At 39.4% G+C, this 20,259-nt stretch overlaps 1 protein-coding gene across 1 annotated transcript; it reads left to right on the plus strand.

Annotated features, from left to right (window-relative positions):
- The first annotated feature begins 345 nt into the window (after positions 1-345).
- dcn (decorin) lies at positions 346-17,009 on the plus strand. The gene is made up of 8 exons (XM_068306782.1): positions 346-632; positions 7,253-7,485; positions 10,680-10,792; positions 11,604-11,817; positions 12,603-12,716; positions 13,133-13,226; positions 14,376-14,514; positions 15,629-17,009. Exons 2-8 carry the CDS (start codon positions 7,272-7,274, stop codon positions 15,827-15,829), a joined length of 1,089 nt encoding a protein of 362 aa, XP_068162883.1. The 5' UTR covers positions 346-632; positions 7,253-7,271; the 3' UTR covers positions 15,830-17,009.
- The last annotated feature ends 3,250 nt before the right edge of the window (positions 17,010-20,259 follow it).

The following is a 20,259-nucleotide window of genomic DNA, read 5'->3' on the forward strand; positions in this document are numbered from 1 at the left end:
CCAAGTCTTTGTGTATGTGTGTGACGTGTTTTTGTTTCTATTTTCCTCAGACTAATCAGTATGGAGGCCGAATGAGAATGAATGACAGAGTGTGAAAGAGGGAGAAAGAGAGTTTGTGAGCAGCATTCTCCGCTCAGCTCCACATCAGACCTATCATTACCAGATGTCACAGCGTGGATGGCTGCCAGCCGAATCACCGCTCATTGCCTCAGACTCTCTCTCTCTGCCTCTTTCTCTTCTTGTTCCTTCCTTCTTTTCTCTCCATGTCTCCTTTTTTTTTTGCTTGCTCTCCTTTTTTTTCTCTCTTCCTCCATTCTCCACTTCCAGCTGTTTTCGGAGCACGCAGCAAGAGCGGGGCAAGTTCTCCACCAATTGTTGTCGGTCCTGAGAGGAGCTCGGCGGTGGGACCCCTCCCTCCTTCTATCTCTCTCCTCTCTCCTCTGTCTCTCTTCCTCTCTCTCTCCTCCCCTTGTTGTGACAGAGCACACCTGCTTGATCTTGGCTACACGCGTTCCGATTCCAATTACCCCATAGGCCTTTGCAGGCACTTCACAGTCTCATCCCCCCACTCGACTGGATTTTTGGGAGTCAAGCTCATCTCTCCTCTCTTGCCTTGCTTCTACTGAGAACAGGTAGGCTTATCCTTTGACTCATGTGAAGGGAGAAAAGTATGGGTGAGGTTAGGAATGAGGCAGTGGATTTCAACCACTTTTAAAAGGTTTAATATGAATCTTTTTTGCGATTTTTAACTATTTTACATAAATACACACTCTGCTTACAAGTCGCATTTTATTCTCATATAATTTGTACAAACAAAAGTGTCTTCTTTTCTTAGCTATACTTGAGCTTATGTGTTTTTCTCTCAAACACATTTTCTTTCATATTCATTCCCTGATCCAGTCTTGTGTGTTATGTATGTTCTAGACATGTTGCCAGGTCTTTTTCCCACAGCTCTCTTGCTATGGGAGATGAGAGACCTTAATCATTTCCAGTCCAATCTGCATGCAGCCAAGGGAAGGGGGAACGGGGGAAGGGGGTGTGGTAGCCTAGTTGATGCCGATACGTCACTCCTCTGCCAGAAAATCTATCCATCTGGTCATTTGTTAATCTCCAAAGTATCCACCAATGACTGCCAGTTCCCAGTTCTTAAATGTGCTGTTTTGAGTTTGGACAATAGTTTGTTGGTTGTTTGTGTGCAGACCCCAAGCTATTTTTGCATGTTTGATACATGATAATGTAAAATTAGTGACGTTGACTAATAAAAGGTGTTTAATGAGGAGAAGAGAGAGTATCAAGAGCTCACTTCTCCCTATCGAAACGAAGTCAGGAGGAAAAGGTGACCACTTGTTGCATTAAAGCATTGCTTGTCTCTCTTTGCGTAGACTCTTTCATTCGTTTTCACCTTCTGTTCTCTCCCTTTGGTATCTGGACAGCCTTCAAGCAAAAATGTAGTCAAATGGTCGAAACAACAATGAGGATTTCTTTGTGTTGATTCAAGCCATTACAGCTTGTCAAGACTTTGATTTAGAGGAGCTGTTTCTCTGTCTTGTAACACCTCCCATTCCGACAGTTCCTTTCAGGTTACAAATAGAAGATTCTCAGCCGAATCTCTTATCTATTTGTTGTGCATCTCTGTTTCTTCTCAACCCTTTGTGTCCACCGTGGCAATTGCTACTGTATTTTCACAGGAGCAGAATGGGACCCAAATTGCTAGAGGCAACTTAAAGTGAGAGGCTTTGAAGAGGAGATGGGAAAAAAAAAAGTTGTATCTGCCAACACGCAGTCCCATTAATCCTGTAATGGTACAGCTTCCTCTATCAAAGAGAGGTCTGGAGGCTTCCCGGCAAGCCACCACACAACTCTCAGCTAACTCATTACATCCTTTTGCCAGCAGGGAAAAAAAACTAATAAGGCTTGGTTGCAACGAATTACATTGAAAGAGCTAAAGTGAAGCTAAACTAGCGAAAAATGACACAAAAGGAAATTTTATGACTAGAGAAGACACTTGGAATAGAGGCTAGATAAGAAATAAACACTCACTCAGAGAATAAGTACTTCAAAAACTCATACATTTCAGTCAAGCAAAACAGATGTTTAATATTTGAACCAGGAATGAGTGAAAAGAAATTTGGAGGCAGCAAGGCCCAGATTTGCACTCAGGGACTACATTTTTTCCATCTGGACTTCAACTCTCTGGGTCAAAAGCAGAAAAAGAACAATGGAGCTAAATGGACCTCAGCCATGAAGGTTTTCCCCTCTTTTGCTCTCTAGAATACCAGAAAGTTCCACATGTCAGTCTTTCTTGCCAAACTTTTAATTGTTAGACACAAAAAGAAAGTATCATAAGCTGTTTGAAAGAAGCTGGGGAAGAAGGGAAAAAGGAAAAAAGGAGGAGGCAAAGATGAACAGCAAAGCAACGGAGGGAAGGTTGAGCAGTTCATCCACGTCTATGCAGCACAGACTGTTGATAATGGGACTGAGGTTGATGGCAGGCCGACAACTCTTCTCATGGAACAGCAGAAATGTGGCTTAACCACTCACTGGCATTTTTACACTATGGCTCCAGTTTACAGGCATGCTTTATAGACCTTAAAGCAATCTTTCAAGACCAACCATTGCTCTGAATCTTTTTTTCATAAAAATATTGAATTGATTGTAGTTGACAAAAGATTGTGTTGGGCATCCTTGCCGCAAAAAAACCTTCCCTGCAGACGTAAGTAGGGGCGAGGACAGCTATTTTCCAGACAGAACTAATTTGGAATAATAAAACAACATTTTGGCTTGGAAATTGTTTGTTGGCCTTGTTTTTGCTTTTTTTCCAGATTCACATGTTCTCACTCCTCAAATCCCCGATACATTGGAAATTCATTGACGACCACCAACTCCTCAGAGTCCCTTAGTCCCTTTTTACATTTTAACAAAATTATCAATCACACTTATGTGTCTGAGAATATGTGGCTTATGCAATCATGTGGGAGGAGAGCTCACTTTAATTTGCTCATGAGCTGAAAGGGCCACACGTGTTTAAACGTCCTGTGGCCTAGTAAATACCTTCCAGTGATTCATTGCTGACAGACACTCTGCAGAGGCAGACACAGGCCTGTGGAGTGTTAAAAAGAAGAGGGCAGGTAGTAGACAGGGAATGACAGTGGCTTGTAGATGGTGTCTGCTTTATATTACTTTTTTTCATTTCAAAAATGATTCAATCCAACACTTTAGTAATCAGAACTCAGATTATTTCATTATGCAAAACCATGAGTGAAAAATGGGTTGGATTTGACTTGATAATCCTGCTATAGTTAATTCACTGATTTTCTGAGCTTGAAAGTTTTAAAGAAAGGCAGCGACAAGGAGGAGAAAATGACAAAAAAAAAGGAGGAAAATTATTCTATTCCCTCTTGTGAGCTCCGCTTCCTGTCTGGGAATCATTAGTGATGCTGGGGCCAGACATGAGGGAAGTGGAGGGAGGGGAGAGAGATATAAGACAAAAAAGGGACACAGGGGGATTGACAAGGATGCCACCACCACAGGAAATATCAGCCTCCACCCAGCATGATGAATCACAGAGTTTAGGCACACAAGAGGATAAGAGACTTGGTGAATGTTCACTGACTAAACTTTCTCTTTTGATGAGAAAGTTTAGTCACTATGAAAAACACCATAGTTCGTGTTTAGTAGTTTATCTGTTCACCATCCAAAGCTGTTTGGAAATCTTTGGAACATCTTGAATGCGTGAAATGACTTGCTGATAAAATAACAAGTTTTGCTTTTTTTTTTTCCGCATTTCCTTGCACACCTCGCCCAAATAGAATCATCACTAAAAGAACAAACTTCTGCTTTGTCATAATTAGGGAAACCAAAATGACCTTATTCATCATCCCTCCTCCACACTGTTCATGTTCTTTCAAACTCAGGAAAACATGTTCTGTTGTTCGTATTTTGCATTAAATGGTTGTCACAGTGGCAATGTTTGTCACAAAAATATCGATTGTGTCATCCTTTTGCCACATTTGTACTGAATTGTGTCAGGCCTTTTTCCAGTGAATAAAGTGTGTACCGTTTCCATCTTGTAAACTGGCACAGAGCCACAAACCAACATGTCTCTGGCCCTGTTCCTGAATTAAGTCACACATTTGACTCAATAATTGATATCAAGATCATGATTCGAACAGAAATTATTAAATTACAGGGTAAAGTAAATCTACGTGCATCTCCACTTGTAATTGTGTTTTTCTAAGGTGCAAAACGTTTTAATTTCCAGTTTAGTGTGATCTTCAGGATTCCTCTAGGAAGTGAAAATAATAAGTTGGAAACCTCTTCAATGCTGATACTGATGCTGTTTGCATGGCCAAGTCATGTTCCAGCATGCTTTGAAAGTTGCCTGGGTTTAACTTGCACTCCATACATAAGGAGCCTGTGTTGTGGTGTCTAGTGGATTCTTCAGGTGTGTGTGAGTCTGTAATGAGGTAAGGGGACATTTGAGGAGGCCAGCCTGCAAACCCTCCAGGCGTATCTGAGCAATAATATAGAATCAAAGCTGAAGGTGGTCATATGCATTATCTTCAGAGGACAATCCCATTTAGAAAACTAACAAAAATGTTTGAATGCATTTGCATTCAAACATTATTAGCCAAGATCTCAAGCAATAGTGACTGTGATTTCTGCCTTTAACGTAAATGTTTACAGAGCTTAGATTGAGATCAGCTTCTTTTAACCAGTTGTGGCTCAAAACATTAAATATTGATGGACAAAGCTGGGTGGATTCATGACGGAACTCATGGAGTTGAAATCTTGCACCATTCCACATGTTCATGTATATCTGTTTACATCCTTGTGGCCATGGGTCAGAGCAGGGAGATAGGGTTCAGTGATGAGCAGTCAAACTCCTGTTATTTGTGTGTTTCTCCATGGCACACCAAACATCCTTCTGAATGACTCTGCCAGCATTAAGCACCAGATGTGAAGGGTTCACAACATCAGCACATCTCTGAAATGTGATTAACTAGGCTTTAAAGATTTTGGAATTAAACTATCACATCGTGAGACAAGCCTGAGATATCTGGCATCACAGTTAGATAAAACATCAAAAGCATCAACAAACACTGCTTGACCCAGGAGTGCCCGAAATCCAAAACGATGGCAAAATGCTGTGGCCAAGTCTGGAGACAAGGTTTTTGTTGGATTGAGTTTTCAGCTGCACTTAGATAAGAGACCCTGACTCAGCCAAGATTACTCAGTCTGTTGAAGAGTGGAACAACATGTCCTCTGGATATAAAGACCAGTACTCTTTGTTGCAACATCTCCCACCGCGTTACATAGGCCTAGGAGGTAATGGAAAACAGTTCATATGGAAAACCACATCTAGACATTCAACAATGTGTAATACAATTCTTGGCACAAAGAGTCACGTTATGAAATTACTGTTTTGAGTGATTTTCAGCTTTTTCTGCATCATAGCAACTGAACAAGAGCAGAAAAGAAAATCAAGAACACTGCCAAAACAAGTCCCTATTGAATAAAAATGATTTGGGGCCTGTTCAGACTTTATGTAAGTTATGTATCCACTGGACTAGAGCTCCACAGCAGGTTAAAGAGATGACTCCCTCATGGACAGGGACTATTACCGCCTAGATCCTGGAGATGTGATGAAATGAGTAGTTGCACTGCAACGTGAAAATGCATACAACTTATAAACTCACCCAGAATCACTTTCAGCTCTGGCCAACTGATGGTTTTGGGTCAACCTCATCATCCCTGTCATGTGTTCAGGTCAAGGTCCACTAAAGAGCAGCTTTACCCGAATCATTTGTTGGCAGCTGCGGCTCAAGTCCTCCCTTCAATTATTGTGGCACTGAGAGGGTAGGAAGAACTTTTGGCTATACAGATGACAAGGAGATTGCTGGGTTTTTTAGACTTGTTGTCTGCTTGCTGTGTGAAAGGTCATGGAACTTTGTGGATCTCCATACTGTTTGAGTTTCAGAGAGAGCATGCATGTGTCAACTGGGTTGCGGTTGTCTTCAGAAAGAGGTGACCACATAAGGCAGTAGGATTCTCCCAGTGATTCTAGAAAGTAATGGTAAATCCACTCAAAGTATTTACACTGTATCCCAATGAGTTATGGAATTTAATTGCCAACAACTTATCACTGTTATTACTTTCCACTAAAAAATAGAGCACATTCCCCATACAGGCCATAACGGTGAAAGCCTTTAAAAGCTACTGGAGGTGGCTGGAAATATTAGTGCCCAGAGAAGATTAAACTCAGTATATCTAGTTACTGGGGACACACTGTTGCAACTGAATGTGTAAAAAATAATGGAAAAACAAAAACTTAAATGACACAGTTGAGAATGCAGTAGTTATCTATGGATGAATGGATGAATTTGCAATAAGGCTGTCACTGAAGCCAATTTCGATAGATATTGTGTTTTCTTTCTAGTTTGCCTACTGCCTGCTGAAGAGCAACTGAGTGTTGTCACTGTGGCAATACTATTGTTAACTAAAAGGTAGGTTAATGGATAAATGTTTGAAATATCTAGATGTAAGGGATGATGCTACTGAAGATTAAACTGTAAACATTATTTCTGATTGCACTGATTGATCGGTAAAGTAATGGATAAATAGTTGACATTTAGCCAACAATAATAGATAATACTTTGACATAAGGTGCCCTGTTGGATAATTGATAAATGTTTAAAATGTGCACCATCTATCATTCCATCTGGTAAAATCTATTTAACTGTTTTAAACAGTGACAGGTCATGAAAACAACATTGGAATTCCTCCATTATAATTAATAGTTTTAGTATCACTATTTGGGTTTCTTCCCATTCCTTATTTTCACAAAAAGTTAAATAGTTAATACCTGTCTTTTCTGACAATGTGAAGTAATATTCTGTAGTTTTCTTTGGGTTTGCATAAGCCCCCTTCTCTAGCCTATCGCCTTCTGCCTAAAATTGCCCAGTCAAATATTTGACCAACCGCACTAAACTATCACACCTAAGTGCTTAACCTTCTGGTCCTTCACCTCTCACCTCTGCCCTTTGGCTGTCTGGGCTTCAGTCACTGCCTCTCTTTATGTCTGCGTCTTTCTCCCCAACTCTGATTAACTGCCACACGGAAAATGTATTTTCAGTTTTTTTTGAGTGAAAAACAATTAAACAGAGTGTTCTGGTTTCAAAACTAATCATACACAGACAGTTTTGAAAGAGTATCCACCCAAACCTTTGAATTGTGTCGTCTCATCCTCCAGGCTCCCTGCTAGCAGCACCATGAGGTCAGCCTGTCTCTCTCTGCTCCTGGTAACCGCCTGCTGGGCTCTGCCCTTCCGCCAGTCTGGCTTCCTGGACTTCATGATGGAGGATGAGGCAGGATCTGGTGTCCCTGAAGCAGCTCCAGATGTAATGGTACCTTTTGTTCCTGAAGGTCCCAAGTGCCCATTCAGATGCCAGTGCCACCTGCGCGTGGTCCAGTGCTCTGACCTTGGTAAGATGAGATGCACAGTCAACATTATCTACTGTGGGATTCTATTAAGAGACAAACCTTAGTTGAAACTTGAAACCCCTTTTATTATGTGTTGAATTCCATAGTTTTCAGTTTTTGGCAAAGAAATGGTCCCTGCAAAACATAAGTAACTAGTGTTAATGAAAAATGCTTTCCAAGGTATTATGGTCAATCATCCATGCACTTTCTCAAAAGTTAATCAGTGCATCTGATCAACACTGATTAAAATTATTAAATACACATGTAAATAATATATACATATATTATTGTCACACATTCGCACTTCTGAAATGTCTTCAATTTCTCCATCAATGGACTTTTTCCTTGTCCAGCTTAGACAGAACCAACAGATTGGCTTCAACCACAGTTGTCTGTACTTATAAAGAATATTCCATACATAGCTGGAAATACAAACTGGTTTCGGTGAAAGTGACAAAAGAGAAATAAAAAGATTTTTAAATGTACAGTACAGATTTGGTTTTTTTTCTTTTTTGTCTACTCCTCCATCTGGAGTCCATCTTGATGGGTCACATGCCGAGGTCAGATGGGTGTTTCCTGGACTTTTACTGTCCTTTTATTGTTTTGAGACATTAATAGCTTTGAAGCAGAAAGAGTCACTGGATTTACAAGCTGTCTCCACTGTCCACCCAAACCCACAGGGTCTTTCCAAGGGTCAGGAACATGGCACCAATGTTGATATCTTAAATGCTCCCAGATGCTTGATTCACTTCCTGTGATGATTATATGATGTGCCCATTATGAAAAAAGACATCGTTCAAGAGTGGGAGTTCAAGTTTCAGAACTTGTTTCTCAATGTAAAGCTTACTCATCGATGTTGAAACCTTTTAAATTCGTGCAGTCACAACAATTTACTCAACTGTCATCTTGTTTGGAGCAAATCCTCTCTTTGTGTAACCTGATGTATGGCATACACAAGCACTTGAGTCACCTCACACTCTCAGTCACAGAAAAGTCCCTGACTTCATTTATTCTGGTGCATTTCATAAAATTGCTTTGTTTGGCTCAAGTTTTGCTTGGAAAGCAAGTTTTTAGGAGACATATAAAAGATGGAGGAAAGGGTAAAGATGTTCAAACTGGAATAATAAAATAAAAAAGTGGACATAACTAGCTCATAAACACTTGTTTTAATTAGCTCAGAAGAGCCAGAGTTAATATGGAAAAATAAAAGTATCACACAAAGTGTGAAGTAAAAGGAGCGCATTGAAACGTACGGGTATCCCAGTTAGGCAGGTGGCTGAACACAGCCACAGACAGCAAGAGAGACTAAGGCCAGTTCCATTACATCAGTCCTCCTGCCATACCCCTGGTCAGCAGTGGTGTTTTCCCTCAGAGATGCAGCTCCATGGCTGGATTCTCAACTCCTGCATAAGCCCTGTTGGCCCCAAACCTCCATCTGTTCCCCAGACCTGCTGGCCGGCACACAAATACATTTAGACACACATTATCAAGAGTAATACGTGTTCATTTGGATGCACATGAGTCTAGACAGGACAGAGGAGAGGGCAACAGCTTCTCACTTTTGTAGATGTAGAGTTTGCAGAATCGCTGCTAAAGCAGTTAGGAGAGAAAGCTTGTCTTTGGGTACAAATGAGTTGTGATTGTGGATGAGCAAAACCTCATTCAACAGGAGTTGGCATATACTTTAGTTAGACGTTCAGATGCTTTTCTGATTATATGTTTACCCTTCATGTGGTCATCTAAGGTGGCAGGCATACACGCCACGTCTGTCCACACTTCTGAGGACCTTCTCCAAAACATCTCAATTTAACAGACCCCATGAATTTGCTCAACCTGAATCATCCAGTATCGATGTCAGACAAGAATAGGACATTCTTTGTCACTATTGCTCAAAATGATGAACATGACCCTGTTGCAAGACAGTAGGGACAGTTTTCTGAGCAGATTAAAGTTGGCTTTTAGTGGTTAGCGCTGTCCCATCACAGCATTTGGGTTTGGGTTCCTCAACCTACTCCAGTCCAGTAACATGCAATATAAGCCAAGTGATGAGTCTATAGTCCGTCAATTGGTGTGAATGGTTGTCATTTCTAGAAAGTATTCTCACAATTATTAGTAACACTACTTTTACTTAAGAAAATAATAATTAACAACTGTTTATGTCCCATTTCTGGTCAAGTTGCTCTCAGGGAAAAACTAAGATGTTAAGCAAACATGACATTGAGATCATACATTAGCAAGATAGACTGTTTGTTGAAATGTTTATAACTTCCATGGTTTTGAGGTTGACTTTTCAGTCAACACATCCACATATCTCCTTATTTGTCTAAGACATTATTATTTATTGTGTAAGTTAGAGCACCATGAGTGCATTTATAGCCATATAGAGTGTTATGTTGTCATGATGGTGTGACCACAAACAGCTGTGATGGTTTGTGAGTCATCAACTGATGAGCTGGAAAAGCTCATGGAGAGAAACCATAGCTGTAAATTATGTTTGGCTGAACAGAAGTCATCGCAAGTTTGTAAGTTAAAATATGTATAACATCCGTATGTATGTGAATCAGAGATACACATACATAGAGTGTTATAAACAGTTTATTCTATGTCGCTTCCTCTGAAATATAAACTACTCAATTTTAATAAAACATATACTATGACAACCTGCTGTCTTAACTCACTGTTTTGTACAAGTTCACCGAACGTCAGCCATAATTAAGTCCAAGCAAAGTGACTTAGCGTGAGCTTATTGTTCAGATATGCAGTCACTTCCTCCAAAGGAAATTTGTTTTAGGGTCCATTTCCACCATATGTGCCTCTGAGCACATTAAACAGATATTTGGTCTCTTTGGAATGTCAACACAAAACCCATTCTGCTCTATGTCCCAATCATTGAGACTTTATGTAGCATGATATGTTGAAAAAAATTACCTTTATTAATTTCAGTGTAAATTCTGTAAACTCTGTCACTGTCAGGGGTGACTGTGTGTCCCTTTCTGTTTTCGGAGTCTAAGAAGTCCAAATATTATGTACTCCTGACACCATTTTGCAACGGAGCCTTGCTCAATTCTGACAAAAACAAGAAAAGAAATGAAAACTGATCATATTTTACAGACCAGTTCATTGCCTCAGTTATCAGTTTACCCATCATTTAAATACATTTATCGCATTTACATGCTCACTCTCATCTAAATAAACAGGTCTGAAGGAAGTTCCTATGGACATCCCAGACGACACCACCCTGCTGGACCTGCAGAACAACAAGATCACCGAGATCAAGGAGAGTGACTTCAAGCATCTCAAAGGACTTCATGTAAGAGATGCTTTACTTCCAACTGTAAAACCTCATGGTGGTCTGTTTTTTGTTAAGTTATACAAAATATTCCTACATAACCACAATACTCTTACACTTCATCAACAGACCACACCTGAATTGTTCCCATTCTCAAAACATGGACCATTTCCTCTTCCCATTCTGTCTATCTTCATCCTCCTTCATTTGGCTACCCACAGTGCACTTTTCTTCCTATATGCACCACCAATACACCAACACCACTACTCCCACAGTCACCAGGTGCATGGAAATTATTTGCCCATAGGCCTTGCACCCTCAAGCTTTCAGACTCCTCAAACTAATGCAATAAATACCTATGTCTGACAGCGAGAGCTGTTTCCACTGTAATGTAACTGGCCTCTTAAGGGAATGGATCACATACCTCACTTTGCTTTGTGTGTGCATGCATGAGTTTGGAACAGCAGGAATGAAATTCCTCTGGACATCTCCAGAGTGGACTTGAACTTGGCCTTACGTTTTGATGGTACCACATGGAGAATCTAATATCTGCTGGACTCTAAATTTCTTGTTTTTGTTGGATCCCATCTGGAAATTTCATTTTTTTTAACAACCCAATGGTACATTTGTAGCCGTGATTGTTTCTGAGTGGAAGAAAAAGCAAAGGAAACCACTAAGGTGTGAAGTTTCAAACAAAGTTGAGTTCCGCAACTGACCTTTAAAAACCAATGCGAATTTAAACAAGCGCAGACCCACTCTACGATTCAATGTTCACCTCCGATCTGCCATACAGGAATACAGATTTACATCTGTATCCTTCTTTCTTTTATAGGCTCTGATCCTGGTGAACAACAAAATCAGCGTCATCCATCCCAAAGCCCTCAGCCCTCTGGTCAAGTTACAGCGTCTCTATCTGTCCAAGAACATGCTCAAGGAGATGCCCCCCAACATGCCCAAGAGCCTGCAGGAGCTGCGCATCCACGAGAATGAGATCACCAAGATCAAGAAGGCCTCCTTTGAGGGCATGTCCCACATCATTGTCATGGGTATGTAAATAAAGACACATCTCTGAAAACGTACTCCTGTTATCCCATTTCTGACAGGCAAACATGTTTGGTGGGCTGGATTGCAAAGCCTAATGGGGTGTTTAAGGCCTGTGGGCCAATATTTGCTGAGGCCTGACCTAGAGTTTACCCATTTCTACTTGGTAATTCTCGTTGTTATTTTCAATCATTCTTTTTAAAGACCTCAAGTAAAGCTTGTTTTGGTGGCATTTCAACACTAATATAGGGTTTAAACATTACATTCTAGGAGTCATTAAACTGCGATAGACTATTCGACTATCAATGCATGATCACATTACATGTGCTATTTTTTGAAAAAACAGGTTTGTCCATAAAGGTCCTTCTTTCTTTTGCTCTGCATTGCTGTTACTTTGATAACTCATCTGACTTTGTAAAGAAAAAGAAATGTACTCTTAAAACTAATTTTCCCATAGGGATTATTAAGCGTCCTGATACTGAGACTAAAAAATGTCATTTTGTCATTAATTAATTGAAAGACTGAAGTCATGTAAAGATGTAAAATCATGAGAAATATAATCCATTATAAAACAGGAAGCCGGGCGTGGAGAAAGCCTGCATTGAACACACAAGCAATTCTCATACCAAAGATTTTGTTTACTCTTGACTCAGCTCAAACTTCCAGTAACACACCAGGAGAGAAATAAACTTTGTAGATGTGATCAGTGGCAGCTGTGCTCTCTGTTTCTGTCTCCATCTCTTTCTGTGCTCTAAATTCTTTTTTCATTCATTTTTTTATTTTATTTCAGAGCTCGGGTCCAACCCTCTGAACAGTGAAGGAATCGATGCAGGCGCTTTCTCTGACCTGAAAAGGGTTTCTTACATTCGCATTGCAGACACTGGCATTACAGAAATACCCAAAGGTAAAGCTGTAATATCTATTTCCACATAAATAATTGGAAAACAGAGGAATTAAGCCTAATCCAAGTTCTATTCAGACAAAACTCGGCCAAAAACAACCATTAAAGAATGCATACTTGGATACAATTCTATAGCAGTACAATTGCCTCAATGTGAAAAAACAAACTGTGTTGTCTAAGTAATCCAAAACTAGTTCAGGGTGGGGACTGATCTGGTTTATTTAATAAAATGGCACATTGCATGAAGATTCTATGGATTTACAGATTTTAGAACAGCCACTCTGATTTTTAGGTTTTCAGTAGATACAGAATATTGCACATTGCTAATTATCTACTTCCAAATGCAAGTGACATCATGATTGAATAATCTGCTAAATTATCATCTTGGTCATGGCATTAATTCTTGTTTTGTGGCTTAGGTCTACCCGGCTCTCTCTCTGAGCTCCACTTGGATGGCAACAAGATCACCAAGGTGACAGCTGTCAGCCTCGATGGCTTGAAGAACCTTGCAAAGTAATGAGATAATTATAGATCTTATTTGTTCCCGTCATTTCTAAAAATTGTTAGCCTTAAGATGTTGCAATGCAACCATTCAAATGTTCTTGTATCTTAACACACAGCAGACACTGTTTAGTCTATTTTAAGTCATAAATGGGCTAAACAGGATGTGACCACGATATCTAAGCCTTCCTGTTCATTGGACAAATTTTGGAAACAAGGTGCCAATCTGCACAAGTTCATTTTATTATTGGGCAGTTAATACATGAAACAATGAGCAAATTCTATCACAAGTAAGATAGTGTGTATGAAAAATATGAGTGTACTCAGTCAGTTTAACAACATTAGATAATGTTAGCATCATCCATACATTACTGCATTAAACCAGGTTAGTTAAGGCTGGCGTGTGAAAGCTGTGTGAGTGTTGTGATGATGAATTCAGAGTTTCATTTGTAGGGGAAGTATTTGTTATGAACAAGCTGCGGCCACCCCACAACTCTGCAATGGATAAGCAGTCATAGGAAATTAATTTATGTGTGGAAAAGATACTTTTCTCTTTGGAGAAATGATAACATCCATTTTTTATTCTGTTTACATGGCTCCAGGTTCTCTGTCTTGTTTTCATTCTCTGGTGGGACGTTTATTAGCTTTACTTGGAACGGTACTTCTGGTATTAAGTGTTTTACTTTAGCCGAAAACCAAATCGAAGATCTAAACAGTAGTTTTTGGACAATCAAAAATAACCAGTTCGCCTATAAAGTTTGGACATAATGTGTTTGAAAGATCCTGGCTTGAATTGTGCCTAAGATGGCATATTAAAGTGAAAGAAAGAAGGCGTTGACGCAGCTTCTTTTACATACTCAAGAAGATATGAAAAATGGGTTATTTTTCCATTTCTCCAAATAAAGAAACAGACAGGGGAAGTAATGATCTCAGTGACAGGTGTAGATTCCATTTGGCATCTTCATTTCCTCAGATTATTTTGTGTGTGTGTGCGTGTGTGGGAGTTTATGCATATGTTATTAACAAATGACATCTTTGGCAGCCTGAAATAAACGTTGATGTCATTATTATTAATAATATTCTCCACTCGTAACATTTGTGTTCCTTGTTCTTTGATACATTTGCACTTTGTTTCACTTTTCTTGCTGATTTTTCCAACAGACTTGGTCTGAGCTACAATGAGATCAGCTCTGTGGAAAATGCCACGCTGGCTAACGTCCCCCACCTGCGAGAGCTGCATCTCGACAACAACGCTCTGACCAGCGTTCCTCCCGGCCTATCCGACCACAAATACATCCAGGTACACATTGGTTATTAATACAGGTTTGGATACACAAGAAGATCACAAAAACATTGTTTTTGTAACCGTTTAATTTCACCAAATTACCCCTGCTTAATCATTATACTTATGTTTCTTATTATCTGGCAGTATCATCGCACGTGTTTTATTTTCCATGATCTAAACCAAGCTGGAAAAGTTTAGCTTGTTTTATTTTTTTGCATTTGAGTTGTTTAGGTTCTCGCTGCAGAATTACAAGTCGACCAAGCCTTCTAAAGCAAAAATCACATGGATTCACTTAGTTTGTTTATGGAGTAAAGTGTAGGTAGCTTGTAATGATATAACGCGACAGATTTTAGCAGTGGGGGGTTGTGTCAACAGACCCGATTCAAGATCCTTTAACTTCATTTCGGCTTCACTTTGTTTCATTTTATTAGTCTTGCTCAAGCTTGGGTAAATGCTGCATCCATCCCATCCACATAAAAACCTTTTTTGATGTAATTTCCTCTCCTTGGCTGACATTTTAAATTAACTTTTCACTAACCACTGTGCTGCACAGCTGTAAACCACCTTTTTGCTGTTCTTTTGTGAGCACCAAAGTTTCCACATGGTTCTGCTTAAACACGTGAGAGTAAGGACTCATGAGATTTCCACTTACCTCATGTGTCCTTTGCATTCTTCACTTCACTGCAAGTGGAATTTATATGTACGTTTGGGTATTTCTAGATGTATTTAATTTGGAATCCCTAATTAGTTTGGTTTCAGCTGAGTGTGCGGCACATTCCTCCTTCTGCTCATCCTATCAGTTGAATCTACCCCAGAGTTACACAATCAAAGCCAACTCAAAACACAATGCCTGGCTGTATAATTTTTGTTGCCACTTGTGATCATACATGCTTCTGTGTATTCTATCTTCACATTCTCAAGCACCAAATAGCTCTGATTATTACTCAAGGGGGAAATCATTTTATCATTGTTTTTGCTACAACAGAACCATAAAAAACATCTTTCTCCACCTGTTACTGGTCATTTGGCGACTGATCACTATACTCTTTATCTACTTTATTGTGGAAATTGTTGCCACGTAATCCCACTCTGTGTCTGAGGGTTGTCATTATTTCAATCTCTTCTCCAGGTGGTCTACCTCCATGCCAACAAAATTGCTGCTGTGGGAACAGGAGACTTCTGTCCCCCTGGCCTCAACCACAAGAAGGCCATATACTCTGGCATTAGCCTGTTCAGCAACCCCGTCCCTTACTGGGAAGTTCAGCCAATCACCTTCCGCTGCGTGTTTGAGCGCTCCGCCATCCAGCTCGGCAACTACAGGAAGAAGTAGAGGGTCCCAATTAGTTCTGTGAGGAAGTGTGTGTTCATAAATGAATGTGTGAATGTTTTGTAAGCATGTATGTGTGACCACAGCCCCGATACACTGACCCCCTACCGAGACTGCCTCCCCACCCAAAAAAAAAAAAAAAAAAGTTGGATGTCATTAATCAAACTTATTTCAATACTTTAGCAGACATGGACCTTGAATGCATCATTTTCATTATTTAGATACCAGGTTGCAACAGTAGCACACACAGCTTACACTAAACACCAGCATATAATAATGACACACACAGCATATCATTCTCAGAAGCAGTTATCACATATTTCGTGTAACATATTACTAGCATGATATGTGTGTTTCAAAGTGGACAGATTGAAATGAGGACACAATCCTTCATGAAATGTTCAAAATGTTAGAAATCCCAGTTTTAGACATTAAATTGTGAAAGGGCTGACCTGTAGAGCAGGCAGCGAGGGGTTAACTTGTTTGACAATACCTTTAACAACTGGTATACTAGAATGTATTAGTTATTGCCTTTGTACTAGGAATAGCATTGTCATTGAGTGCATTCCTTGAAAGAACTTTTTATTTGCATTGTAGTCAATTTAATTAGACATAAAAGCAACCGTTACTTCTATTACATTTTAATTTCTTGTGCTTACTCAAGCGCTGATGTACTTGCCACTTTTTCTTCATCACATTTTGCTTCTTCCTTCTCTCCTAGTGTTTGTTGTTCCGTAAAAAAAGAAGGTGAAAATAGCTTCTAAAAACTGTAGAATAAACCATATATGTTTTAAACAGAGGCCATGCCCAAAGATTTATATGCATGCTCTTATTTTTTTTTCCTATCAACTTGAAACTGATGCTTTCTGGAATATCTTGTTAAATGCGTGTATGTATTTCTCGACATGTTTCTCTGCATTTTATTTCCTTTTGTTAAAGTCAAGAAAAAATAGAGGGTGTATGTGGACTGACATGCCCACTGCAACATATGTAGGTGTGAATGTTACATGTAAAGACGCTGTACATAAATGCTGTATAAAAACCTCTCATTGCTCAAAGGCACAAGCACTTACCATAGCTAAGACTTAATATATCTGCTACAGAGGTGTTCGTCTTTATTTCTCGGAGCGGGGGCTCCATCTAAGGTGTCCTAAACAAAATAAAAGTACTGATGGAAAAAGGAGCCGTTTTGATGGATGTAATGAGGAGAACTTGTAGTATGATGAATAATTTGCGCGGAGGTTTGAGCTCCTGGTCGTTGGATGACTCTGCATCAAAAACAGTGCAAAACCAAAGAGGACAGCGGCTTCCTGGTGGACAAGGTCAAGAGGAGGCACAGGTAAAGTGTAAAAAAACAGCAATGTGTAGGTTTTAGGTTCATATTAATGAAAGAAAAACTTAATGAAGAAACATCTTGTTTTACTCAAAGATATTCAGTTATAAAATTCTCTATTAGTATGGGATGTGTATGCGTATTAATGTAGAGAAATGCACTCCAACAATAATATGTATGCATTATGTTTCTTTGAACATTCCACATGTTATTTACGAGGTGTCAGCCCAAGCTGATGATGGATCTTTGAAGTAGCCGAAAAGAAAAATCCAGCTTCAAGTATATTGCTGTCACTTTTATAAGTCATAAATCAAGTTTGTTTTTTAGCATAATCATTACCCAGTAGCTTTTGACAGAGCACTCTGTTTTTGTCCTCTGGTAAATAACAGATTTTGCATTGGACAATACAGACTGTGCTTCTGTCATAGAGTAAATATGCTTTGGATCCTTCCTCCACATCCAATATGTCTTAAAGAAATCCTTAATTTATTAGTTTTATCCAGTCAGGATATTGCAAGCCATTAAATGTCAGTCTTGTAAAAATAGGTGTGTCTTAGTAACATTTTTCACTATGTTTACAGCAGTGTAAATCAAATCAGCAATCCTTTCAAAAGCCCATTTTTACAATCTTTTTATTCATGTGGTCCTGCTGATGTTTGGAAAACACGCATTTTTTATTCTATGTTAAAAATCTCTTACCCTGTTGGGTTTATGGGTTTATAGGCTGGAGCTAATCCCAGGAATAGTCCAGGTACACTTAATCACAAGATGTACTGTGTATATTCACAGGAAACTTATGCATCTATGTATGCAAATAAACAACACACTCAGTTTGCAGTCTTCAATCCACTGCATCTAGGTTGTGTGGCAGGAAACTGACACTCCATAGGGAAATAACACTGACAGGGAGAACATGAAAACTCCACACAGTCAGCAAATCTGAACAGACATTGTTACCGTGGTGATTCAATGTGAATCTCTGAGCTGAATGGAACATTTTTTGGCGATGGAACCAGAAGAAGTCAAAAGATAAAATTCAGATAAATTCACTGTTTCTGTAGCATCAACACCGACGGCTTTTGTGGACTGAAGTATCAACATATTTACTGAAGGACCACTTCTGGTCCTTGGTCTGTGATTTGTAATGACTCAGTCATTAAGAGACCATAATGGAAGTATTTGGTTTAAAAATATATAATCTCTTGAGACACAAAGTAGTTGAGACTCAGCTGACCCTCTGGATTTAGACAGTAATGCGTCCACTAATCAGTTCCCAATCAATAGACAATTTATAAAGTTGGGACATTAAGTTTCAGTTGATTTTACCTACAGTACCATCAATATTCACTCCTAAGTGGTCTTGGTCTTTATGGTCTTTATCTTTTCCTTTTTTACTATCACTTTCTTTGACATTTTTCCATACAATGTACTTAAAAATATTCTCACGACTATATTCTGTTTCTTATTTCACAGGTGGTACCTAAAGGTATCATTGCATACCTGACACTAACATTTCATTTTGGTTATTAACACAGCTCTTTCTGGTTCTCTATTTATTATTTACCAAGAATGACACATCTAACAAAGAAAGTAAATAATAAACAGAGGATTGGGTGTTAATTTTTATTAAATTTTCATCTTTACTCTGACACAAACTATGAAAGTTGTCATGTTTGTGAGTCTACAGTAAACCAACACCTTTCACTAAAAAGTGCCAGTTTCTGGAATTAAATTCTAAATAATGCAAATGATCACCCCCCCCCCCCCCCAAAAAAAAAAAACACTTTCAAAACAACATTTATGAGTTATGACTGTCTCAAAGTCCCTTCCATATATGACTTGGGGCTTCAACTTTTTTCAGAGATGGACAGACTAAAAAGGATCAGTGTGTGAGAGCTGGCACTCACCCCATCACCTCAGCTGGTTCTGTACAGCGACATGAATGTATTTCAAGCTGTTGCCCCCAAGTGGATAATATATGTAGTTCAGTTCTCATTCTTATGTCTGCCTTATAAAGCTCACACATGTACAAGCACGATGTGGCTTGATCCCCGGGACAGACATCTGTCTTCGTAACCATTACTAAGCAGTCTTCATGCATTAGGCCAGTTGCCAGTATGACTGTGTGTTGACACACGATTCTGTGTCTGTAAGGTTTAAATTATTATGTAAGTAGAATTATATTGGAGAAAAATAGTTTTCTGCAAATATTAGCCCCTTTGCACATACACTCATGGCTTAATGTGCTTTTAGATACACATGTGAGTGTACATGTGTGTGTGTAGGTGAAGCGCCCGCCTTGTGGAACTTATGCAACCAAAGTAACCTGAGCTGCTTCACAAAGACGGGGTGAGATCCTGCTGAAAAGCAAACTCAGTCTGCAAATCCAACCCTCATACTGTCTGACTACTCTCTGCATTCCTTAATGAAATCCTCCTATGACACCTCAGCAATGTGCAAATGTGAAATTATAGCATACAAGAGAATTTATATAAAACAAAGACCTTAGCTGTTGTAGATAACACTACATCCTTTAATTCCTTAAAGGGATTGTAAGTTGTTGTTGGGTGATAGGAGCTGATGATTTAATCTTAGAGGAGCAGAGGTCTAGTTAGTGTGGGTCCACTCCTGCTGCACATGTGAAACCATGAGAGGCAAGGTGAGTGAATGACTTGGCCAGCGTGGTAGGATGAGTCTCTGTTCTAAGCGCAATGCTTACCACACAGCCACATGGCAGGAGCAGAAGGTGGTGTCTGGGTGCCGTCTGAGAGAAGCCTCTGTCTGTCTGTGCCAAGAAAGCCAAGAATATCCCAGTCTGCTAATATGCTTGCTTGGATCTCCGTCTGTATGCTTCTGTCAGGGCATGTGCGCATTTTTTTTTCCTCACACATTTACTGTATATCTGTGGTTTATGTGTGCGGTGTTGACAGGGAAGAATCATGTAGTTTGATTTTTATCTATCACATTTCAACAATTTTGCATTCAAAAGATTTAAAAAGCATCATTTGCTTTGTTATGTTGTGTAGCATGGAAATAACCTACATGCTGCTGCTAAAACCTTTAATGAATATTTTAATCGAACAAAACTGACTTCAGTAGT

This window comes from Antennarius striatus, chromosome 22, assembly GCF_040054535.1.
Source record: "Antennarius striatus isolate MH-2024 chromosome 22, ASM4005453v1, whole genome shotgun sequence".
Taxonomy (NCBI): domain Eukaryota; kingdom Metazoa; phylum Chordata; class Actinopteri; order Lophiiformes; family Antennariidae; genus Antennarius; species Antennarius striatus.